Source organism: Epinephelus lanceolatus, chromosome 14 (genome assembly GCF_041903045.1).
Source record: "Epinephelus lanceolatus isolate andai-2023 chromosome 14, ASM4190304v1, whole genome shotgun sequence".
Lineage (NCBI taxonomy): Eukaryota > Metazoa > Chordata > Actinopteri > Perciformes > Serranidae > Epinephelus > Epinephelus lanceolatus.
The window spans coordinates 28,940,248-28,966,457 of NC_135747.1; the positions used below are offsets into that span (position 1 = coordinate 28,940,248).

At 43.5% G+C, this 26,210-nt stretch overlaps 1 protein-coding gene across 1 annotated transcript; it reads left to right on the plus strand.

The window, feature by feature from the left end:
- Positions 1-1,315: 1,315 nt before the first annotated feature.
- Positions 1,316-25,988, plus strand: inpp4aa (inositol polyphosphate-4-phosphatase type I Aa). Its single transcript, XM_033617658.2, has 24 exons — positions 1,316-1,445; positions 9,532-9,797; positions 9,902-9,946; positions 12,274-12,392; positions 12,472-12,588; positions 12,686-12,765; positions 12,865-12,982; positions 14,913-15,003; positions 15,112-15,259; positions 15,764-15,894; positions 17,644-17,748; positions 17,862-17,970; positions 18,075-18,092; positions 18,206-18,392; positions 18,761-19,042; positions 19,180-19,327; positions 19,740-19,781; positions 21,234-21,406; positions 21,514-21,637; positions 22,850-23,117; positions 23,201-23,298; positions 23,385-23,497; positions 23,582-23,736; positions 23,818-25,988. The coding sequence occupies exons 2-24, from the start codon at positions 9,698-9,700 to the stop codon at positions 23,948-23,950; spliced, it is 2,904 nt and encodes a 967-aa protein (XP_033473549.2). The 5' UTR covers positions 1,316-1,445; positions 9,532-9,697; the 3' UTR covers positions 23,951-25,988.
- The last annotated feature ends 222 nt before the right edge of the window (positions 25,989-26,210 follow it).

The window sequence follows — 26,210 nt, forward strand, 5'->3', positions numbered from 1 at the left end:
ATTGTTGCACAGAAATGAACCAGAATGCTGGAAATATAGTGTTTAATGCTCAAAATTCTCTGGCAGAGGACCTCTAAACCTCTTGTTTCATATGTGGTTTTGCATTTTCCAGTCGGCCACCATAGTTAGCAGCCCCTCTACGACAAGCAGCGATGGAAAAACACAATTTTTTGGACACAAAACTGATTTATTCAGTGTTTTTACCATGATGATTTGGCTCCCAGTAAAAATCTCCCGAACATCTGCATCTTAAGTTATCAGAGAAACAGCTATGCAAGCACACAGGTGCTAAGATAGCGGTCTGTCTCTGATGGGCCAAACAACAAAGGAGAAACACTAATTTGTCGTGAAACTGCTTCAGTCAGTGTTCTAACTGGTTTAAATCATCTGGTGGGTTTGCTTTGGAGAGGAAGAGACCTCTACCAATAATGATGATTTAATGTCTCATCATTTTGACTTAACCTCCTGAGACCTGAACTTTTGTTTGGTATGCATTTTTAATTTCTCTTAACTATTAGGGGAACAGTAAGACCTGATAAGTATAAAAAATAAAACACTGTCAACGGTAATAAAGTCCCAATGTTCTCAAACGAGTACTTCTTTATTAACAGCGCCTTATCTTGTAACTGTTGCTAAATTTGGTCAAATTTGTTGCTGTATCAAACTACAAAAATTCTTAATCATAAATAAACAAGTTTCAACCATAAATGTGATCAGGTTTTGGACCTTGTCCACTTTTGTGTCAGGATCAGCTGCAGGCTGACTTGGCAGAGATGGCTGCCATCTTGTTTTTACATGGATTAGTGTAATGTGCTCTTACTACTAGTAGATGGCACAAAAATTGTCCATGAACGAGTTGAGTAGAATGAAGTGTAAGGTCAAGTAAACCTAAAATGTGATGTCATCATATGAGGACACAGGGTCTCAGGAGGGTAAAGGTTGCCATGGAAGGAGCGGCTGAATCTCTTATCTTATTTTATTTTATATAAAAATAAGTCTCCTTCTTCTGTGGATTGAAAAAAATAATGCAATACTCTCCCCCAATATCTAAGGTGATGTAGGCCTATTCATGACAATAAACATGCCAGAATAATTGTGACTTCATGTATTATATTCATCATTTCTCTCTTGTGCTTTCAGTAGGTTACTTAACTGACAGAGATGTTGTTATTTTGCTCAATGTACAAACCCCCACGCTTCCTCCATGGACGTTCAGTCCTCCACCCACCCACAGCAGCATGTGAGGTTATCCCTGGTGGCACCGTCACTCTGTGCAGACCGAGGCAGCAGCGCCCCCCGGTGGACAGAGGAGGAGCTGCGCCCGGCGGAGGTATTACGTCTCGATGTGTCAGAGGGAGTCAGGGCGAGTCTTGACTGCAGACATCGTCGAGTAGCAACCAGGATGCGCATCAATATGAAGAGAAACCTTCGCATTTCTCCAAACGGTATGATATATATTATATTGATAACGTGTTTCTAATGTGGCATGTGATCATGTGTCGGTTTGTGGAGGGCGTTTGTTCCCACTGATGGATGCTGTGGCACAGAGAAAACAGCACCTCGCAGCAGGGGCAGAATAGGACGTGTTTACAGCCTCAGCCACAAATGTCGATTTATTATCTGCTTTTATTCTCGGTGTGTTTGTATGAATGGTGCTGAAGGAAGAGTCCACCCTGCAGCAGCAGCAGCAGCAGCAGCAGCAGCAGCCTCTCTGGATGAGCATCAGCAGAGACCATGACGCAATAGTTGTTATTGTGAATAAATACATATCTACACTTTGAGTATAACGACACTATTATTGGCCAGTGGTGCCATAAATAGATTCCCATTGGACAGCTCTGCCCTCTCCTCTGTGTATGTGCACGCAGCAGGGCTGGAACACACAGGATGACACCCTGTTTCCTGCAGCTTTACACAAGGCCAGGGGAGTGTTGATGTGGGATTATAGAAAATAATGCTACATATGTGCTTTTATTTTTTTTATATATATACTTGTTACATGTAAAACCGGATGTGTTGCTCATGAAACAGCGTGACACGCATTGCAGGCCTCCCAGATGCTCCCAGCAGAGCGGAAAGGATTAGATTTGATCTGTTGAATCATTGTTTTCACTCTTTTCATAACACAGAGGAAACAACTCACCTCTAACTGTATGCATTGCCTATGTTTGATGATTTTTGAGGGTTAATCTGAAGATTCATGAACTTAAATGAGCCCTCTGTGTTTCCATACCTACAGTATAAGTGTGTGATCCTGTGGCATCAATGATAAGAGTTCATTCATCATCATCATCATCATCATCATCGAGGGTTCCTGTCTCCTGCTCAGTTTACCGCTGTCTGGGTAACAAGAGCTGCTTCATGACTTCACTTCCTTTTCTTGTCTGTGTGTGTGTGAGTAAACTCGTTTGCATAATCTCCCCCTCTTTGATCAGTTAGATCAGAGAGCAATTTATGGATCAGTCTCTGTGGATGTCGTCCATGTGTCCATGGTTACGCCAGACATTTCTACATCAGGTAGACGGTTTGCAGATCAAGGGACAATGGCAGATGGGCCCCGCTTAGGTCTGAGCTGAAGCAGGATCAATAGACTGGAACTGAGAGGTACATGGGGGTTACAGGGGGACACGGGGAAAGGGGAGATGGCTGGAGCACAGAAAGAAGAAGGGGAGGGTTGATGACAGAGCAGAAGAAGGAGAGGCATTTGGGAGAGATTTAAAGGGATGAGGAGGAGGTGAGTTAAGGATGAGGACATCTGAGAGGGAGAATGAGAGGCACTGCAGTGCAGCCGGTGCTGACAGCATCTGCAGGGGGCCAGCTGTGTGCCGCCAGCCTGACTAACTGGGTCATTTTGGTCTCCAGACCGCCCCAGAGGACTGTCTATACCATGAGGACCACCTGAATCCTCTCTGTCCTCTCACCACATCACATGTTTCATCACTGCATGTATACAATCTTTTATCCTTCTGGAAGACCAAACTTACCTGATTTGGCTTTTTGAGGTCAGAGGTCACCTACAGAGGAGCAGCTGCTGGTCAGTATTCAGCCTTTTGCTCATGAGTGGATACTTGCTGTTACTAGGTCTGAACCCAGAAATCTATAACATCTAACCACGCTGCAATTCATTATCTGTCGATAAGAGCTGGAACTATTAGTTGGTGGACAGAAAATGAATCAGCAACTATTTTTATGATCAAATAATCACTTCATTTTTCATGGAATAATATCAAACATTCTCCAGTTCCAGCCCAGTCGCCAGTAGAAAATGTTGGCAGTGTATATTTCTGCAAACCACGAATACATTTGCATGTTCATACGTATAAAGTGACGTAGTATATGAGCTGAGGAAGAGGTCCAGTTTGTAGGCCTCAGAATTGCATCTCTGCTTTTTGCAGACAATGTGGTTCTGTTGGCTTCATCACACCGTGACCTCCAGCAGGCACTGGGTTGGTTTGCAGCCGAGTGTGAAGCAGTCATTGAGAGTCAGCACCTCTAAGTCTGTGGCCATAGTTCTCTGTCAGAAAACGGTGGTTGGAGGAGAGTTACTGCCCCAAGCGAGGGAGTTCAAGTATCTTGGGGTCTTGTTCATGAGTGAGGGTAGAATGGAGCATGAGATGGATCAATGGTGGTGAAGAGGGAGCTGAACCGAAAGGCAAAGCTTTCGATTTACTGGTCCATCTACGTCCCAACCCTCACCTATGGTCATGAGTTCTGGGTAGTGACCGAAAGAATGAGATCGCGGATAGAAGTGGTTGAAATGAGTTTCCTCTGTGGGGTGGCTGGGCTCAGCCTTAGAGATAGGGTAAGGAGCTCGGACACCTGGAGGGAGCTCGGAGAAGGGCTGCTGCTTTTTCGTGTTGAAAGGGGCCAGATGATGTGGTTCGGGCATCTGATCAGGATGCCTCCTGGGCACCTCCTGTTAGAGGTGTTTTGGGCACGTCCCACTGGTAGGAGGCCCCGGGGCAGACCCAGAACATGCTGGAGGGATTACATATCTCGTCTGGCCTGTGAACGCCTTGGGGTCCCCCAGGAGGAGCTGGAAAGCATTGCTGAGGAGAGGGACATCTGGGGTGCTTTGCTTGGCCTGCTGCCGCCGTGACCTGGCTTTGGATCAGCAGTTGAAACTGGATGGATATATGAGCTGACTTTGTCATCTGGAGGTGGAGGAGATGATCGATGATGCAGGCAAGACACCTGCCAAGCTGCAGACCACTACAGACCAAACATTTGAGACAAACAGATAACAAATAAGGTTGTGTTTTAATGAGTCATTGCTGTTTTTCCAGCAGCTTGTTAGCCGCCACAAGTGGGTGTTTTTTAATGACCTGTTGCTGTGTTACCACCGGTTATAATTTTCCTGAAAAGCAGTTGTTTATTAACATAACCATAACCAAGTGGTTTTTGGGAGTGGCGGTTTCTAGGAAGTTGTGATCACGGGGGAATTAGGAGACAATGGGCCCCTGGGCAAAGATATACCAAAGCTCTCCCTCCACCTCTCCTGCAAAGGATCAAGACTTGCAGACTCTCTGGTGGCTTTACCACTTTTTTGTTGTTGTTTTTGTTTCCTTGTTGTCCTTTTGTTTCTCTTTGAGGTCATTTTGTGTCTCAGTGTGGTTGTCTCTTACCTCTTATCAACGTGACATCATTTGTGGATTCCTTCAAATGAAAAGCAAAGACCACAAATTCTAAAAGGAAGCTTCCTTAAGTTTCAACCTTAAAGGAGCTGCATGAGACATCCAGATATCTATAATTCAGAGATGCCATGTCTGCTGAGGCTGTCGCTGTGTTCACACATTGGTGCATAGGATGCGTGGTCACTGAGGGAGGTTGTGTTCCTCTGTCTCCTCGAGGAGCTTCTGGGGGAATTTTTGTGTCTTTTTGAGATCATTTTGTGTCTTTTGTGGTCATTTTTCATTTATTTGTAGTCCTTTTGTGTCTTCTTGAGATCATTTGGGTCTTTTTTGGTCTTTATTTACAGTGGTTTTGTGTTTTTTTGCAGTTGTTGGCCTGTTTTTGTCGTTATTTTGTGTCTCCTTGTGGTTGTTTTTTGTTGTCTCTTTGTCGTCGTTTTGTGTCTTTTTGAGATCATTTTGTGTCTGTTTTGGTCATTTTTCATGGATTGTCTTGCCCCTTTTTTAGTTATTTTGTGTTTCTTTGCTGTTCTTAGGCTTTTCATTTTGGTCATTTTGAGTCTCCTCCTGGTCTATGTTCATTTGTGTTACATTTTGCAGATGAAGGCCGGGGGGGCTTGACACTCTGGGCCCCTGGGCCTGTGCCTGGTAGGCCTGATCAGTAATCCATTCATGACTGGGATGAGCATTTTTTGTCATTTTTGGGCATGTTACAGAGCAATCAATTAATCAGTAAGTGAAGAAAATAATCAGCAGATGGACTGATAATAAATACAATTTTTCTATTTTGATTCACTTTGTGTGGTTAATATTTATTTTGATTAGTCTTGTATATGGAAAATGGAAAAGGGGATGTCTTGTTTTGTTTAACCAACAGTCCAAAATCCAAGGATATTCCAATTATGATACAAAACAAAGGAAAAAAGAAGCTGGAACAAAAGAAAATTTGCCATTTCTTGCATTAAACAGTTCCCCAAAATTGCTGTTAATCAATTTTCCATCTGCTGATAAATCAGTTAATTGACAGAATGTTTCAGCATCACTCCCGGCCATTGTGTCTCCCCATAAGCTGACCGCATGTGGCTGACAGTCAGACAGATGTGATGATGATGATGATGATCCGTCACTCTCTGTGGCTTTACATTAGATCCACTGTGGGTTTCCTAGAGAGCTTCCCAACATGCCCCAGGCAGTGACAATAATGCAGATTACAGCATTTTAAAGAGGGCTCCCTTTGACAACAACTCCCACACAGCCTAATGAGGCAGAGCATCCACGCTGTAATTGTCATCTGTTTTGGTCTCGCATGAAGGTGCCAGAGCGGAGATTAAACTGGCAGAGAGCATCACACTCTGGATTTAGTGTGTGTGACTTTGCAGATGAGTTTGAGTTTTGCGTGTGTGTGCGTGTCAACAGGAGACCTCATTTGTGTGCGGCGTGTGACGTCAAAACAGCTTCACGTTTAAAAATAGAGCTCTGATGTAGAAGTCTTTGCACATGAATGCACTGTGGCACACGCTCATTTGTTCTCATTTTGTCGGTGTGGCATCAAATAAACAGAAACACACACAACACCAGGTCTGTGTTTGGGAAGGAGAGAAATGTATTCCAGCTGATCACTCTGAGTGGATATTTGTGCGACACACACACACACAAGCACCAAAGAGGAAATGTTAAGCGGGTCTGACACGCCACAGGAAATGTAAACATTTACCTCTCAGGTCAATTTGAAGCGCCTTTCAGCTCAGGTTAGTCATCATACCACTTGCAGCATCCTTTTCCTTTCTTCCTAACCTTTCAGATTCTCCTCACATTTTCTAGTTCCTCCTCCGTGTCTCTCTCTTCTTCTGTGGTTCAAATTTGTGCTTACTTGTGCTTTGCAGGAGTCAAATCAATACACTGACATTTTAATTGCCTTGTTGCTGATTCTCACTCTCACACAAGTGTTTCCACAGTGTGCCACACTTGGCACAGTCTCAGTTTCCTGTTCTCTCATTGATTTGGCAGGTGCAGGCAGTGTTATGGAGGTAACAACATGAGTGGCGCTTTAACACTGTGGCTTTTGCATTATCATCCAAACTGAGTATCTGACACAATAAATAAGTGTCTTGGTTTCACTATGACTCGCACCGCAAGCACTTACTGGATGTGGTGGGATAATAATAATAGTTATGTAAGTATGTGTGGTTAAAGTGAGGAGGTTGTAGGTAATGAGCAAGGCTTAATATGAGAAGGGATTTTATTGAATTATCATTTGTTAAATTTTAGATAAGGAGAGATGTTAAAGGAGCACTTCACCCACACAATGATCATTTGTATATCAATAACTCACTGTGTGTTATGTTGAATTTGTGAAGAATAGTTTTTCTTTCTTCAATACCTCCACTGTGCACGAAAAATCCAAAAACAGAGAAAGTTCTTAATGAATTGAAGTAAAAGGGGTCCACGCTTAACAACAGCAAAACTATGTCAAAACATCAGTTTAAAAACTCCCCTAACTCGTCCAATGCAAGACTCATTTATTTAGTCGTATGCTCAGCACTTCCCAAACAAAGGCATTTTCCCTAAAATCTTACAATTGTAAGGCACTTTTTTATTGGTATGGACGAAGAGCGTGCCGGACAAGCACATCTTCTAACTCTGCTCAATGCAATGCACAAGCAAAGTCCAGATGCACGTTTGCCCAGCTGTGCTACACGTATGCAAAAGTATTTTAAATAATAAGGTTAGGGCAAAAATGCCTGTGTGTTTGATAGTACTGAGCATACGACTGGATACGTGAGACTTGCATTGTGCTGCAAGAGTTGTGTGAGTTTGTACACAGATGTTTTGATGTAGTTTTGCTGTTGTTAAACGCAGACCCCCTTTTAATTTCAATATCAGTTTTATTTATAAAGTCCAATGTTACAAATCACAATTTGCCTCAGAGGGCTTTACAGCATACGGCATCCCTCTGTCCTTTGGACCCTCACAGCAGATAAGGAAAAACTCCTCAAAAAAACCCTTTAATGGGAGGAAAAGAATGGTAGAAACCTCAAGAAGAGCTACTGAGGAGGGATCCCTCTTCCAGGACGGACAGACGTGCAATAGGTGACGTACAGAACAGATCAGCATAACACATTTGCAGTAATCCATTTAACAAAATGAGACATAAAGAGAGAGAGCCAGAGAGAGATGGATTCTTCTTACACCTTAGAGGCATGCGAGAAAAACAGAGAAAAGTTTTCCTCATAAAATCAATGAGTTCCTGATATACAGATGATCATTGTGCGGGTGAAGTATTCCTTTAAGTATTTTTGTGACTTTGTTTCTTAATGTAATAGTTTGTTTTAGAGCAGTATATCGGTCAGAAGATGATCAAGTTTTGTACTGATATTCATGGCTCCTAGAGGATGATTCTTGGTGATGTTAGTGGCCACCCGAACCTTTGTGTCACTCCTAGTGATGGGCAAATATGAACGAAGTTAGGGTTAGCCTGTCAAACATCCCAGTGCTCATGAATCCGTACTGTGTTGTAACGTAGTGTAGCAAGGGCACCGAGTGAACAAGCAGGCATCGATTAAATCAGACCCCTGCCAGCTGAGGTTAATGATGCATTTATGTGCTTCTTAGATGTTCGCGCTTCCAACTTCAGTGTGTTCATGATCTTTAAGTTGTAATATAGAAACAGTCACAAGGCTGTGGAGGTAAACAAGACGTCTGCTACTCCAGTTATACTCAAAGATTTAAAGAACAGGGGCATCAGGGAAAATTCATGCTTCTCACAAGGTTAATCTTTTTTTAATGACTTCCTGTTCCTATTATTCCGTCGTTGATGGGTTTCTGTTCAATGCATGACCTCTCTATACTGTTTTGGGGAATTATGGAAATTCCCTCCTAATGTTGGCTGTCGTCACGCCCAGAGTAAAGGACTGTTTCTCTGGTGTTTGTTTTTATCGATCCTGAATTGCTTCATCTCATCCCCAGGATGTTCAGGTTGTAACGTGTCATTTCCTCCCAGCTTCAGACATGATTTGGACTTTTCAGAATCTCAGCTGTCATCTCATTTTGGTGTTAAGAGCCCAATTCTTCCCGCCATCTACTTTGCTAGGGATTTCACTGGAGGCAGTCGTGCGAGTTGTGGGCTCATGTGGGCCTTCACATCCACATGTTGATGCTTCTTTTGTTGTCGTTTCCGTAGCAAATAGAGGTTTTTATAGCTTTGCTTTCAATTAATGTTACTGTGTAGACAGAAGGGACCTTGTTCTAAAAATCTTCCTGTAGAGGAACAAGGCAATAAAATACTGAATAAAAAGTTAAGAGCTGTGTGAGACAATTTCCCCAGTATCATAGAAGTTAATTGTAAAAATAACTGGTGGTTCTTTGTGCCTTCGCATGATGAGGTTATCTGTTACGTCCTCAGATGTATCTCATATCTATCTGTGCTTGTGTGTTTGACATTAGTTCGTCCAAAAGAAGACAAAAACACCAGTGGGGCATAAATAGCATCAGGAGACGGAAGGTGAAGCTTCAGTCTGCTGCAGCTCTGTTTCATTTCCTACAGCTGTGTGAAAATTCACACAGCTGAATTTTCTTCCCGCTGCCTATATTTGCACATTATCAGAGGGAAAGAGATAAGTCGAGCGCCGTCAGGAAACTGCACAACCTCTCATACAGCCCACTTACATCAGTTATTCATTGCTTTGACCTTGTGTATTGAAGACTGTAATGTGATGATGTGTGTGTGCGAGGCCAGTAGCAACCTTCATGGCTTATTACGAGCGGTTTTCTAATTTTGTCTCAGCTGCCATCTTGATAAAAGCGTGACATCAGTATGTAAGAGTGGAAGAAGTCCAGTTTGTCTCGGCTGTTTCTGAGGGGACAGCAGATGATCGCTCTGTTGTTTTCTTCTGTCTTTCAGATTTATCATCGACAAACTTGTGACAGCTCAGATCAACACACACGAGGGAAACCAGCGAGCAAAGAACTGACGTGACAGTTTTGATTTTGAGGCCTCTCGACATTTTTCTGCTCTTCAGTCCTTTTTACTCTAAGAGTCCATCCTCAGCCCCCGACGTGAACCAACCATGTCCGGGAAGGAGCGCAGCCCCCGCCACCGGCCGTGGTCGGTCTACCGGGCCAACACGTTTGATCTCTCAGCTGAGATGATGGGGCTGGCTCTCTTGGGTAACTAAGTAACCGCTACCATGGTAACCTGTTTACTTCATTGATGATGAAATAGCAGGGCGTTAAAAAGGAGCTCCCCCTCCTCTTTTCTTTTTATCCTTCAGGCAACAGTCAGGATCCAGACGAGCCTGTGCTGGAGTTCAGCGTGGGTACGTTCATTATACACACTGCTGCATGAGGATCAGACTGTGTGTGTGCTCCTTGTATTGACAGAGCCCGCTTCATTTACACCAGCAGTTGATCATTAACAAATCTGAACAATGAATTGATTCTAGTAACCACAGTGACTATAGGCAGCTGTTGTCTGTGTATCCAAAGCCTCATTCATATGCTGTAGCTTCGTCATCTTAATTGTTTGACACACGAAAACACATTTATGACCCACAATGCTGCACCAACTTCATTATGATGAACATGGGCACTGTAGTTTATTTTGAGTCAGTCCCACAACCACTGTGCCGCAGTAAAAACTTAATAGCACCCCAAATGTGTATTAAGCCTGCAGCTGAAATTAGCTCCTAACAGCTGCACTTTTTGCTGTGGTTTGACTCACGTTTACTGAAAACTACAGTTCCCAGCTGTTTTAGGAAATTACAGAGCTTTAAAAAAGAGAAACAATATGTTTGTGCCAGGTTTTAAAGGGACAGTTCATCCCCAAAACAAAAGTACATATTTTTCCTCTTACTGGTGGTGCTGCTTATAAATCTAGATTATTTTGATGTGAGTTTCGAAGTGTTGGAGATATCAGCCATTGAGATGTCTGCATTTTCTCGATCAGTGGCTCCCAACTGGTGGGTCGTAGGTCCTCTCTGAATGGACCGAAAGTGACTCAAAAACGTGTCAGGTTTGTAATAAACACACTTTATTTTTTAGTAGAGAGCTTTTATTTTGAAGTGCTATTTCCTGCTGTAGAGTGAGTGACAAATGGACTGCGACTTAACAGAGACAGCAACTAGCTTGACGACATGGCCAAAAGCAAGTGTGGTGTGAAATGTATTAAACTGTGCAGACCTTGAACTGTTGACTAAGGAGAAGCCTGGCCTGTGGCTGGACCACTTCAGAAGGAAGTGTGCATCTACTCCTGAACAGGAGGCTTGTATTCATGACAACACGAGATATTAATGGTGTTCTGCTTGACTGAGCATTAATGTTTGCTAGCTACACCGTTGGTGAGTGTACTTCAATAGACAGAAAATAGTTCCTAGACGAAACTGCTCACAACAAGGTCTGTGAAATATCTTGAGTAACTGGGTCATGATTTCTGGAAAGAGACATTCATGATAATAGTATTATTACATTGTATTTATAGGGCACTTTTCATGGTACTGACAGACGCTGTACATTAGTTAAAAATAGAATGTGGTTAAATACAAACATCATTCACACATTAAAAACTGTTTTGAAAAGATAAGTTTGTGGTCTCAAATGTGTTTCGGAAGAGAGTTTTCGAGGGTCCAGGCTTTGTCACCCCAGGTCCGGTGCTTGGTCCTGAGTAGTGGAGTCAGGAGGCTGGCCTCATAAGAGAGGCGACTGCAGGAAGTAGTGTGGCAGTGGAGCAGGTCGGTGAGGTAGGAGGGGGCCTGTTTAGAAGGATTGCTGTTGAGTTTTGCAATGTCTTTTTTTTTTTCTGCACCACAAGCCGAGTGCCACCTAGTTCCATTATATTTAAGAGAAGGCAGGCATCTATACACCCAGTATCTCCAACACTCTGTAACTCACACCAAAACAATCTAGATTGATGAACAGCTCTATAGGTAAGAGGAAAATAATGTATTCTCCTTATGTATGGGTGAACTGTCCTTTTAAATATTTATGTTTTTAGTAGCTCAAATAGCCTACACATCACAGATAAAGTAGGGAAGCTGGAAAGTATTGAGTAACGGACAAATGCATTGTTGGTTTTTGTCGTATATTAGTTCAGGAAGGACCCAAATGCAAAGCAGCAGGCAGGTTTAAAGTTTAACAAAAAGCAAAAAACATCTAGAACAAGCAAGTAACAGAAAGTCCAAAAGAAAGAAGAGCCAAAACTAAACTGAAAACCAGCAGGATAATATGATGATCGGCTAATATTTGGTGAACAAAGGGAAGCAATTAACAGCTAAAAAGGCAGTTTTTCCCCTAGGAGTTGGTGGAGCCCAAAAACAGAGCTAAAAGAGACCGAATATTGGACTTACATTCACCAGAGACACAGCTCCAAATGAATTATAATGCTGCCTCTCATTGGGCAAAAACATTGATACAGCTTTAAAGGATGAGGGATGATGTGTCTTATCACTGATTGGCTCGAGGCGACTGCATCATTTGTGTGGACTGACTTGTTTAATTTTTATCCCTCAACCTGACAGCCTGCTGCTCATCAAGCACTGACAACTCAAAAATACTGTATTACATTCATCCCATGGCCGAGGATTAGTGACCATCCCACTATTAAATCCCAGCGTCTGTAATCTCCCCCTGTGCTCATATGTTGCTGCAGCCTGCAGCGAGCTGGTCACTCCCTCTCTGGACCGTAAGCCAACCAGCTTCGTCGCCGTCAGCTGCACCACTCCACCCCAGGCCTTCTGGACCAAGCACGCTCAAACTGAAATCATAGAGGTACGCTACTGTTCGCTTGCCCTTGCTTCCTGTCTGCTGTTGGAGACCTTGAAATGATCTCACCTCTCTCTGTCCTCAGGGCACCAGTAACCCTATCTTCCTGAGCAGCGTGGCGTTCTTTCAGGACTCTCTGATCACTCAGCAGACTCAGGTCAAGCTTTCTGTCTATGATGTAAAGGACCGCACACAGGGCACGGTGAGCCCTGAGAATCATTTTCTCTTCAAATTTCCTGTTAGGAAGTAGATAAAGTTTGTACCTACTAAATCCTTTATCATTTTCCTTTATGTGACAGATGTACATGCTTGGTTCGTCCATGTTCTCTGTGAAAGAGCTGCTGCAGGACAAACACCACAGACTGCACCTGACTCTCAGGTAACAGGCAGGCACACAATAAGCGCAGACACAAAATGATAGCCACTGCTTGATTTGGGTTCTGGGATATTTAATTTACTCGATGTCACCGTGGGTCAGGTCAGCGGAGAACGAGCGTGTGGGGAACATCACCGTCATCGCCTGGCAGATAGAGGAGAAGCGCGAGCAGAGAGCTCCTGTTGCAAGGTTACAGAGAGGAGACACTGTTAATGGAAGGGTGAGTGATTGGAGAAAGTTCTGATGAGTCAGGACAGAAAGGTTTAGGTTTGCAAAAGACCTGAAATAATTGGAGGATTTATCGATTGTAAGGTGACAGAAAAATAATCAGCAACTATTTAAATCATTGATTCACTGTTTAAAGGTCCAATGTGTAAGATTTGGGGAGGTTTAGTGGCATCTAGTGGTGAGGATTGCAGATTGCAACCAGCTCAAACTAACTCCAGGTTAGAATGCCTTCAGTGTTCATTGTTCAGGAGGTTTTTACCAGGAGCTGAATTATCCACAGAGATCCCTTTCTTCCTCTCCAAAACAAACGACCCAGTGATTTAAACCGGTAAAAACACTGAATAAAGCTGTTTTACATTACAGTCATAATTTCTCCAATGCTCGGAGACGGGCCGCCAGTCCAGCACCTACTAATCTGTGCTCATCTTTTTTCTCTGATAACTTAAGATCCAGACACTCAGGAAGTTTTTATCGTGAGCTAAATTATCCACAGAGGTCTCTTCCTCTCCAAAATGAACGGACCTGGTGATTTAAAACAGTAAAACCACTGATAAAGCAGTTTTACCCTAAAAAAAAATCGGTGTTTTTCCAAAACTGTCATCACAGAGGGGCTGCGATTTATGGTGGCCGATGTGAAAATGCGAATGGCTGAGCATGGTCTCACTCCGAAGTCGTTGAAATCCGGCGCTTGGCCAGTGACTTGTGGCGTCAGAAACCAACAAAAAAGGTGACCTTTAACATCAGCATGACACACAGCTGGTTGCCGCTATAGTTTAACGGTCCCCGGCGGCGTCAGGGGGAAAGGCGGTGGGACAAGGATGAAAGTTAAGGCGACAAAAGTCCAAATGGGGCAGGCAGGAGGGGTGGTGGATGGGTCCAACAAACACCAACTTTCACCTGAGTGAGAGGTGTTTGCGTCCAAACCCTGTTCTTTTTTCCTATACCTAACCACTTGCATTTGTTGCCTAAACCCAACCATGTGTGTTTGTTATTGAAGGAAAAAACTGTCAATTTGCGGTGTTGTACCGATGTAGTTTATTTTGAAAGAGACTGTATGTAAACATTAAATTAGTGTATTTTGAAAGAAGACAATGCATGTAACAGGCAGAACTTGACACGGTGTCCCAGGACGTCAACAACCAACGCACCCAGGATACCTTGCACGTCGTATGTGGACGTGGAAAGTCCATGACCCAAACATCGATATGTGAAGAGGTCAGAGTGAGAATGTGTTGAATGGCTTTATCTAGAGTCAGTATTTGGTTTGTCCGTCCTAGGCTGATATAGAAACATGGCAGTGCAACATGCCGATTTCTGTAGACGAGGAATGACTCCCTATATAGACATAAACAGTTCATTCTAAGGCAACGAAAACACAACAATTCTTACTTTCAGGTGATTATACACTAAAGAAAATATATATGTTATATTCCATTTATGCCAATATATCGCCTTATATCCCACACACTGGACCTTTAAGTTCTTTTTCTTACAAAATACTAAATATTCTTTTGTTCCAGCTTCTCAGTTGTAAAGATTTGTCACTTTTTTGTCGTCTTATGTGTTAAAAAAAAATATGTTTCAGTTTTTGACTGTTGGTTGAATAAAACAAGCAATTATCAGACATCATCTCGGGCCTATGAAAATGTGATGTTCATGTTTTATTAAGTTTTCCAGGCCAAACAGTTATCAAGAAATCAGGGAAATAATAGGCTGATTAACTGAAGGGTCCTAATTAATATAATAGTTACAGCCCTAGAAAATGTAGCTCATATTGTTCTGCCTGGCTAAGTGTCTTCACCCTCAGCCTGTTTCTGATTATACTGTTTCAATAACAGGTCACAGATCATTGAGTGAGGAAAGACAGACACAGGTTTTCATTAGGCAAACATTAATGTGATTTTTGTGTTTGTGTATGTTAGATGGTTCTCCCTGTTGACGAAAGCCTGACTGAATCCATGGGTATTAGATCCAAGTCTTCATCTCTGTGTAAAGACCCTCTGCTAAAGGCTGGTGAGTATATGAACTAATTATAAACCTCCTGTATGACCATGTGAGATTATAGTAACAGGTGACATCATGGTGTCGCTAATGTTGATTGTATGTTTCAATGTGCTTCAGTTTTCGGGGGCGTCATGTCGCGAACGTACCGGTTCCCCACCACGGATGGCAACCACCTTCGGATCCTGGAGCAGATGGCGGAGAGCGCTCTCTCCCTGCATATTCCTCGACAGTTTGTGAAGCTGCTGCTGGAGGAAGACGCTGTCAGGTAACGTCTCAGAGTTGTCCGATCTCTTTTTTACAGTGTACAGCTCGGCCTTTTTTTCACAGACCTGTGCAAATGAGATGCAAATAGTTTAACCAGAGTGTGTTGTTCTCTTCTCAGAATAGTTTTAAGCAGCCTGAGGAGATAAAGCTATCCACTCACTGTTTAGATAAATTAATCTTGCAAACCATCAGATTAATATTTCAGTCTAATACAGTGCACATTATCCTTTGCAGACATTAAACTGAAATGTGTGACATATCATGAACTGTAATATTCCTCTGTGCTCTATTATCATATCATCATCATGCGGCCGAAGAAGCATCATCATTACAACTCCCTCTGCTGCTGCTCTTACTAATGCTTGCTTGTAATGTGGGTGGTTTGAGGAGCTGGACATGCCCAGCTGCAGACTTTAATTGAACAAGCTGAACGAACTTCAAGCTGTGAGATCATGAGCGTCTCGGCTGGATGTCTTGATCGTAAACGCTCTCATGTGATGTGTAGGGTGTGTGAGCTGGAGGAGCTGGGTGAGCTGTCCGCGTGCTGGGAGAACCTCAGGAGGCAGATCATCACGCAGTATCAGACCATCATCCTCACCTACCAGGAGACCATAAGTGACCTGCACGAATACAAAGGTTAGAAACACAAGCTATCTGTAACATAAAGGGGCAGACCACCAATTTTACAAGTCAAAGTCTATCAGTCACTGGAGGTACTAAAGAGCCTGGGAGAGCTTTGTCAAGTCAGAGAAAATCACCAGGGTGTCTCAGCTTGGGCACTGATTTACACTTTTATAACAGAAAGAAAACTTTTATGGTTACAAGAGGACATTTTAGAGAGTGACGCTCAAACTCAAACCATCAATACTCGACTGAGAACATACATCACAGTGGTGAAAACGAACAAATTTGATCCGAATATTCCTGACCAACACTATAACTGCAACACACATCATGGGACCCTTTACCGCTGCTTATAGGAGTGTGTTGAGATCAACAAATTCTGGCGGTCGATGCTGTAGTTTGAATCTCGGATGCCCTTATCCCCAGTATCTTTAGGTCCTAGGCTCTGCTTGTTAGGCATGTTTCCAGACAGTTTTATCCTGCCTAGGAAAGAGAAAATGGTGGTTGAATACATTTGCAATAGTCGAGGCGTTCAGTTGCGCTCTGGGCTCTGACGAATGTGCATTGCCTGTCTCTCGGCCGATGGTTGAAGGATTTAACAGCGAGCTTGGCTCTTGAAAAACTCACCTATATAGTGAGAAATAGGGCTTCAAATTTATTGATATTTGGGAAATGTTTTTTTTTATAATTAATTTTTATATAATGCCATTTGTTCTAACTTTGGGGGCGAGTATATGTTTTGTGTAACTTGTTAAATGTTTAAAATCTATAAACATATGTTTATGTTTATATGAGCCTAGAACCAGGCAGGAACATACAGTGGCCGACAAGGGCAAATGTGCAACAATGGGCCAAAATATTTCCATTAGGAGAAATGTGCTGCAGCTTCAGAAACAATCCCTCATCAAAACAACATCTTTCTGCAGCACATTTCCTCATTTGCAGCACGTGTCTGTTGTTGTATTTGTGTTGGATTTTTATACGTAAAGAGATAGGGTAAGGAACTCAGATGTCTGGAGGGAGCTCAGAGTAAAGTCGCTGCTCCTTCGCATTGAAAGGGGTCAGTTGAGGTGGTTTGGGCATCTGATCAGGATCCTCCTGGGCGCCTCCTGTTAGAGGTGTTCTGGGCAAGTCCAACTGGTAGGAGGTCCCGGGGCAGACCCAGAACATGCTGGAGGGATTACATTTCTCATCTGGCCTGGGAATGCCTTGGGGTCCTCCAGGAGGAGCTGGAAAGTGTTGCTGAGGAGAGGGACATCTGGGGTGCTTTGCTTGGCATGCTGCCCTGTGACCTGCCCCCGGACAAGCGGCTGAAAATAGAAAAATGGATGTTTGTATGGGTTTTTGAATTGACATTGTTTCTAAAGCTTTGGCATGTTTCTCCTAATGGGAATGTTTTGGTCCGTTGGAGCACGTTTGCCCATGTCGGCCAGCGCAGGACGAGTCTCACAAGGTGATGGTTTTAAGTTTCATTATAGAGAGTGTACAATCCAGTATTTCTGGAGTTTGACCCTGTTAGGCACTGAAACGTGTACCTCTGCCTCTGCTGCATCGTCCCTCTCAGTTTCACAATTTTATGAAAGTGCATTAACAAATTGTTGGATGCCCCTTTAAGTAAAAATAAATGTTGCACAAAATAACCAGTAAAATATCCTATATATTTCTATTTCTATGTGAAACATCACATCATGACTTATCTATGCCCCATTACAGCATATACAGAAACAGTTAACCTCTTTCCTCTAATCTGCTCCCTCTCAGGTCCGTCATTTAAATCTAGTACGTTGAAAGCTGAGAGGAAGTTGGAGTTTATTCCTACTAACCTGCATATCCAGAGGATGAGAGTACAGGGAGAGACTGGCTATGGTAGGTTTATGTATATATATTGTGTGTTTGCATCCCTTCATATGTTCAAGGTTTTAATGATATTGTTTGTACAGTATCTTATTTCATCCTCTTTCTTACTGCCCTCTGATCAGACCGGACATACGATGTTGTGACCATCGGTGCTCCTGCTGCACATCATCAAGGCTTTAAAGGCTGTGGCCTCCGAAAACTGCTGCACAAGCTGGAAGAAGCCAGGAAACAGTAAGTAGAGCAGAAATGCATGAGCTTCATGGTGGTGTTTGATAATGAGGGATTAATTAACCTTTGTCGTTTGTGTGATTTTATTTTCTGCCTCACTCAATCAGCACTTACGAGGAGGAAAGGTGAGATTACCTGTAGTATGTTATAAGTTTTTTGTGTTTATTTGAATTTGCTGTGTTTGCCATACTCATCTTCTCTGTCTGTCTCTCACACACACATCAACACACACCCAAAGCTCTGCAGGCTCTGGTTCTAAAGTGATGGCGTACCAGCCTCAGGATGTTGTGAAAGCAAAGGAGCTGATTGGTCAAATAAACACTCTGAAGACACAAGTGTGTTACTACACCGAACGTCTGTCTCGGGCCGCCAAGGAGCGCTCAGCCAACGCTCTGGAGAGAACCCTGGCCATCCTAACAGAGAAGGTGAGAGAGCGCTCAGAGGAACTGAAGGGTCCTAGTGTAGAGCTGTGTTATAGTTTCCTCACTCTTTCACTCTGCCTCAGCTTCTGACTTCCACTGTTTCCTCGATCTCTTGAGTTTTATCTCAGTGCTTATGGTCTGGATAGATACGATCAGTTCATGCAAGCTAAAATAGTCATTAAATTAAATTTTTGCAATCGAATACATTTAACCTAGAACCTAACGTATCACAACACAGACAGTTTCTCCCATATTTTTAATGTCATGTTTTATGAACTTTAAAGAGCATATTATGCCCCAAGTCACTGTTAATTTAACATCCACAGTCTAACCACATTTTTACCCACCTCTGTCTCCGTCTCCTCCCTCAGACTCGTCAGTTGGTGACCGTGTGCGACTCCAAGCTGCTGTCCACAGCCATCCTCGCCCTGGCAGCCGCCCGCCCAGAGTTGACTCAGCGAAGCACCCCATCCCCGTCCTCCTCCTCCCTCTCACCCTCATCACGTTCCCCATCACGCTCCCCCTCCCGCCACCCGACCTCCCCATCTCGTGCTGCCACCTCGCCCTCTCGCCATGCGGCTCCACCGGAGGGCAGCGAAGGGAGTAAAAACAAGCGTGCTTCCTTGCAGGCAGATTTGCACGAGGAGGAGTGGGTAAGAGGATTCCCATCAACATTTTTGTCTTTTTGTCTTTTGTCTTGTCTTTTGTCTTGCCTTCTGTGGTTCCTTTTTTTTATGTTAACTCTGTCTGTAATGTGTGTGTGTGTGTGTGTGTGTGTGTGTGTGTGCAGGAGAAGGTTTGGCTAAATGTTGATAAGAGCCTGGAGTGTGTGATCCAGAGGGTGGACCGGCTGCTGCATCGGGACAAAATCCAGAGCGACAGCAGCTCTGAGGACGTCTTCCTGCTCGCCAACGAGGAGCCGAGCAGCACTAAGAAAGGTACACACACACACACACACACACACACACACACAGCTGTATGGTGTGTGACTGAGGTACAGTCATGCACCAGTTTGTCTGACTTCTGAGCACAAAGATCAGAGTTGATATGAATGAGTCACTCTCAGTGGGTTTCCATAGTAACCGCGATGCTCCCTGGAAACGCCCTGAGCATAAAAACAAGGTTTTACCATCGTCATCATGATGTCATCCTCTGTTATCCTCACCATCCTCACATCCACCACATAACCTTCGACTAACATCATCATCATTCTCTCAGCAGACTCCTGTTTGCCTCTCACATCACATCTGTAGGGTCATAATTCATAATCATGTTAAGTCTGTCAGTGTTGCTGTTATAAATTGAACTGAAATTCTGCCCTTATCTAAACAAACCTTCTCTCCCTCATAGATATCAGCCCAGAGGTAGAAAAGGTGGAAAAGACGTCTCCAGGTGAGAGCAATAATTCCTTAACAAACCATCCTGCATGTGCCAGAAGGGAAATTAAAGCCATATAGTCACTGTGATATATAAATAGCTTTTATTAGCCTTTATTATTTCATAGCCTTTATTTGCTGGAAGTAGGCCAACAATAGCTTCATAAACTAGAGAATGCCAATGAAAAAGTCTCTGAAATCATAAAGAGAGCCAGCCAACCCGTGTGCACAGGATACAGCGATGAGTTAGTGGCTTACAGTTGATAATAAATCTCAATGCACTATGATACACTGAGTTCAGAGCATGCAAACACTGGGTGGGTGAGTGCATTCATAAATAATACATCCTCCCAATCAAGCACAGTCAAGAATGTGGCAGAGACCAGTCTTTTTTGGCCAAGGAAGAGAAGCAGTCTCTGTTTCTAAAATAAAAACCCAGTTTCAGCTTCAGCTTTTTCACAAGTCGTTCAATGCGTGGCTTAAAAGAAAGACAATCAGCTAACACAGTGTGCAGATGTTTATAAGATGAAATTGTTTGTAGTAGTATTATGTCATGTATTATTTATGTGTAAAATGAATTTGTTTACAACATAGAAACAAAGTTTAAGAATAAGATAAATTTTAAGCAACTTCTTTAAAAAAAAATCAGAAGATTTCAAGCCAAAATTTAAAATATTTTGTGAATTTCCAAGGATTATTTGCAATTTAATTTGCAATATTGTGAACTGAGGATATTAATTTAAAAACCACAATGAACAAATAAAGTTTTCTCAGTCTTGGGGTCATAAGTCCTGCTTGATATGCAGATAAGGTCATATGACATTCCTAGGACTAAAATATTGATACTTTATTTCTGATATTCAGCATTCAACATTTTGAAATGTATTGTACTGTAGCATGTCAGCCACTTAAATGGATTCACAAAATGTAAAGTTACCTTAAAGGGTTGAGAAACCCTCAACTGCTCTGACCATTAAAGTAACATGCATATAATTAATAGTATAAGGACATTAAAGGCAGCACGGTGGTGCAGTCTCACAACAAGAGGGTTCCTGGTTCAAACCCAGGGTGGGGGAGCCCTTTTGTGCGTTGAGAGTTTGCATATTCTCCCCGTGTCAGTGTGGGTTTTCTCCGGGTACTCCAGCTTCCTCCCACAGTCCAAAGACATGCAGGTTAATTGGTGACTCTAAATTGTCCGTAGGTGTGAATGTGAGTGTGAATGGTTGTCTGTCTCTATGTGTCAGCCCTGTGATAGTCTGGTGACCTGTCCAGGGTGTAGCCTGCCTCTCAGGCTCCAGCCCCCCCCCGTGACCCTCAAGAGGATAAGCAGTTACAATTAGTACTATTGGATTTCATTTAGTTAAACATGTCAAAGATGCACCTTTTCTATTCAGCCTTTAATAGATCAGTGTCTGCCTCTTCCACGTCTGTACAGGTGTGTATTAATTGCTGTGTGCTGTGTCCACAGGTGAATGGAGCGAGGCTTTGTACCCACTCCTCACCACTCTGACGGACTGTGCGTCTCTAATGAGTGACAAAGCCAAGAAGGCCATGGTGTTCCTGCTGATGCAGGACAGCGCCCCCACCATCGCCATGAGCCTCACCCTGCAGTATCGCCGCGACGTCGTCTTCTGCCAGACGGTCCGTCAACTTCTACTCCCCCCTTCTAACTTCTGCCTTTTAAACACATTGTTGCATTAAAAGCATGACCGTTATCCCTGTACTGATATGAGCTTTGCTGCTTACAGCTGACGGCACTGATCTGCGGCTTCGTCATCAAGCTGAGGAACTCTCTCTGTGACTCTGGCTTCCTCAGGCAGCTACACACCATCGGCTTACTGGTGCAGTATGAGGGCCTGCTCAGCACCTATGGTAACCTGAGTGTGAGGATGTGTGTGTGGACATTTATGCATGTTATAAATGTAAGTGAGTGCACACCTCCACCAAGGCTGTTAAAGACATGTTTAATCTAGATCAGCATCAAATTATACATGTGTTGTGGCCATTGAATGTTGGACCTAAAGGCAAACACAACCAGGAAACTGAATGGTTTGAGGCAGTTCATTTTAGTTTGAAGAAGTGGAGCTAAAGGCAGATTAGTAGAAGGCAGAGCAGTCCAAATCAGGAGGCAGAAGACGAGGCTGGATGTGGCAGGTTATGGTTGAGGAATTGATGTCCAAAAAGTACAAAAAGACAGAGACAAAAAAAATAGAAGTCAGCCTAGATGTTTTACCGCAGACGAGACTTAACGTTCTGGCAGAGTCTGGCTGTCTGAGCCGGGGTTTTGCGCTGCAGTGGCTTGACTGTAGATGAGATTCAGGTGTGCAGGCTCAGCAGCTGCTGACAGGAGGATTGGCAGGAGGAGGGAACCAGAAGGAAATGCCCAGCAAACACAGACAGAGACACAATGATAACAAACATGAGACACTAGGCTGGGGAAACATCATTCAGACAGCAGGATATTTTACTGGAAATACAGCAAACACTATTCAGAATTCAGACGATGGGACTAAGCATAACATTTATATGGATACCTGTTCACGTAGGAATCAGTGGAAATGAAATAGCTGACATGTGTGCAAAGGAGGCAACGAGAATTAATCATATTGACATACCAGTTCCTTTAAGTAAAACAGAAATGAATACGAAAATTAAGCACAAGTTAAAAGGAAGGTGGCAAAAGCAGTGGGAGGAAGACAGAACGGGCAGATGGTTTTGTAGAACTCAAAGAAAGGTAGGTGTGATTAGAAGGACAGTGAGATCCCGCAGAGATGAAACTATAATATCAAGACTACGATTCAGTTATTCAGGACTTAATAGCACACTGTTTGAAATAAAGGGACAGAACTCAGGTAACTGTGACTCTTGTGACCAAGAGGAAGCCATAGAGCACGTTGTAGTTTACAGTGCAAAATATGAGGTTGAGAGAAGGTATCTTACATCGAACCTTCAAGAAATGAAGTTTTTATTTAAGAGATATTTTACAGACAAGTTCAAGTGAGAGATGTCAAACATACAGTATATATAAATGTAACGTCCTTGGCTGAGGTAACAATGTCTGAGATGACTCCTTGTTCCCTAAAGGTGAGGAGCTGGCCATGTTGGAGGACATGAGCATCGGAGTGATGGACCTGAGAAATGTCACCTTTAAAGTCACCCAGGCAACTACGGGCTTTGCCCCAGACATGCTGCCGGTGATCACGGGAAACAGAAGCGGCTTCAATGTCAGGGTCCCGATGCCCGGGGTGATGTTCGACACTCTGCCGCGAGAGATCCAGAACGGGATGCTGCTGCGCGTACAGCCTGTCCTGTTCAACGTGGGGATCAACGAACAGCAGACGCTGGCTGAGAAGTGAGTCGCTGAGGTTAGAGGATAGGGCAGGTGGAGAGGTTCAGGATGGAAAGAAAACTGTAATATCTTACTCATGTGTCCAGGTTTGGAGACACGTCACTACAAGAGGTGATCAACATGGAGAGCATGACTCGCCTCAGCTCGTACTACGACCAATTTAAAGAAGTCCTGCCAGAAGACTGTGAGTTTATATTCATACAAAACACTCTTATCTTCTTGCTCTCATATTTAACTCACCTCATCATTCCTCCTCTGTTCTCTCCTCAGGCCTGCCTCGCTCCCGCAGCACCACCAGTCTGCCCGAGCTGCTTAAACAGCTGAGCCACAGCGTGAACGCCAAGAAAAGCAAGAACGTGGAGATTCTGTGGCAAGCAGCCGAGGTAGACTTTGCTTCTCATGTCTTCTCTATGCAAATTTAAAAGCTCTGTCTTCCTCCTTTAATCTCTTTCCCCTGAACCATGAAGGCATGTCGCCGCCTGAATGGAGTGCGTTTCACCAGCTGTAAGAGCGCCAAGGACCGCACGGCCATGTCCCTGACCCTGGAGCAGTGTCAGATCCTGCAGCAGGAGCACGCCCTCGCCCCACAGGTCTTCTACCAGGCCTTGGACTGTATGCGCAGGTCAGCTGATGATGATGAAAGCCATACATTTCACAGCTCATTTAGAAAAGTAAATAACGCATAGCTTCTGTTTCTTCACAGCGAGGGCTGCAGGAGAGAGAACACCATGAAGAATGTGGGATGTCGTAAATACGCCTTTAACTCTCTCCAGCTCAAGGCCTTCCCCAAACAATACCGCCCTCCAGAGGGGACGTACGGGAAAGTTGAGACCTAAGCGGACTCCTCGAGGCGGAGGAACACCAAAAGACTGACGGGGATAATGATGATAGCACCACACGAAAATACCAAACACAAACTGGAACAACAGCCCTTTGTTTTGTGCTTAGTCACTGTTAAGATGATTAATGTCCAAGTGCCAGTGCTACTGTAGATTGTTTTATAGCAGTTTCCCCCTCTCCTCCAGTAGTACTAGACTCACACTTTTCACGGCCACATCACAGCCAGAAACAGTAACAGTGGCTTTCTGTGTGACATCGTAGCCAGTGTGCAGACAACACTGTTGGCGCCTGTACCAGTCGTAGCATCAGGAAGCGTTCAGCTGAGTCATTTTAACTCGTGTCCCTAGAAATAAGATATGCAGCCATTAGAAAGATGGTGTGGGACTCATGTTTGTGCTTCTCCCTAATGCTTTTATTTTGTTTTATCAGTTTGTCTGTTAAAGATAAGAAGGTATTCTGTTTCTTTTCTTATTATCAACAAATCCCATGCAAAGACCAAAACCAGCAATGACCTTATCAGATGAGTACTGGCTACTGATTCTGACGGTGCAGAGCTCCAGTGTCCTCCAAAAACTATAGACCAAATCAGAGTGACATCGCTCTAACAACAACAGTCACCCAGTCAGACAACCGGCAGTTGAGTTCAGTTGTGGAGATAGGTGAATTTAATTATTAAAAATGATCTCTGTTGTCATTTTCAGCCATAGCTGCAACGTTTAAAGATGATATTGTTCGACACTGTAGCCAAACCTGTCTGACTTTCCTGCTGTGCTTTTTTTATGTACTGTGTTGCTTGGCAAGCATCTTCCATAAATCAAATTAACCAGGACGGAAGTTAAACAACAAACTACTATGGACGGGGGCTGTGGCAAAATATATTTTAGCCATATAAAAGATCCGCCCTAAAAAATCAGTATCCATTTAAGTGTACGCAATATTTGAAAAATATTTCCACTGCTTTACCTTAGAACCAGAAACTCCTGTGTTTTGCAAAGTAAAATTACTGCTTTTGTCAATGTTCTAAATATAGCGTACACTTAAACTGATATTGATTTCTTTTTTATAGGTAGCTAAAAGCTATCCAGTTGAGGCAGGGTTTGTTTTGTTTACTGAGCCCTTTAAAAAACTGTGTGCGCAACATATCCTTATCCAACGGTTCGTATGATACCTAACAAATAACCGCACCATGAATGACATTACGTACGTAATGTAAAGTTACATACCTGATGTAAAGTTGCATGGGTTGGGTTTAGGAAAAGAAAAGATGATGGACCTTAAAATAACTCATTTCTGCCCCGTTTCAACCAAACACTTTCAGTATGGTACCTTTGGAACCAAAAGTAACCCTTCAGACATGGTACCTAGACCCTAGGGTTTCCACCGCAAACAGTGCTCTTAAATGTGGGCGGGGTTGTTGTCACTCACTGCTCCATCCAGCACTCACTGTATTTCCTCTTTTATCAGTCTGCACCTCGTTTATCGTCAACAGAATGAGGCTGCACGCTAACATTTTCTGAACAAAATAAAACAGGCTGCAGTGAGAGTCTATCTGCATGGGATATTTAAAAATAGTGAGTTTGTGCATTTAGTCCTTCTCAGGCAAGCTCAGGGGTTTAGTGTTGCCATAGCCCACAGGAAGGATGCTCCATGATGCTTTTTTTCATTTTATAGGTACCCCAACAGAGGGGGGACCAAAAATGGGGACAGTTGCGAACGGTTCCATTGGTACCATCCACAACTTTTCACAGTGGAAACGGGGGAAAAAAGCATACTGAACTGAACTGTACCGTACTGCTCGGTGGAAATGGGGCTCTGGTTTCACACTATTCTGATCACCAGTCTCATGCGAGAAAGTCCTGTGTTTTTTGACCCATCCACCACCCCAACCTTTCTTATTATGCATAAGAGACTTCAAGTCTTTGTACTAATGAAGCTCAGACAGACAGTTGAAGACGAAGTCATTCACCCTTTGCAGACATGCTCACTCACTATCTCGAGGTGACATTGTCCGGGCACAGGGAAACACCACCTCTCTCACCCTATCTCACTGCTCCTTATTTTAAATATGGTTCTTCCTCTGCCGTAGTTCTTTCTTGCTGCTGTCATGCGCGCCCTCCCCCTCCCCATCACCACCTAGACTTTACAGATTCATCAGCCTCATCCACCTCAGCAGCCTCAGAGTCATCAGCCACCACCACCAGTGTCTAGACTCCATGTGGGGATTTATCTTAGTGCTGCTCAGATGCCCCTCGATCA

Excerpts from the sequence above, each read along its gene's own strand:
- inpp4aa (XM_033617658.2), top strand. The coding sequence starts at position 9,698 with ATGTCCGGGAAGGAGCGCAGCCCCCGCCACCGGCCGTGGTCGGTCTAC. Across the intron at positions 15,260-15,763 it reads CTGGAGGAAGACGCTGTCAG|GGTGTGTGAGCTGGAGGAGC; the intron begins GTAACGTCTCAG and ends TGTGATGTGTAG. Across the intron at positions 19,043-19,179 it reads ATTTGCACGAGGAGGAGTGG|GAGAAGGTTTGGCTAAATGT; the intron begins GTAAGAGGATTC and ends GTGTGTGTGCAG.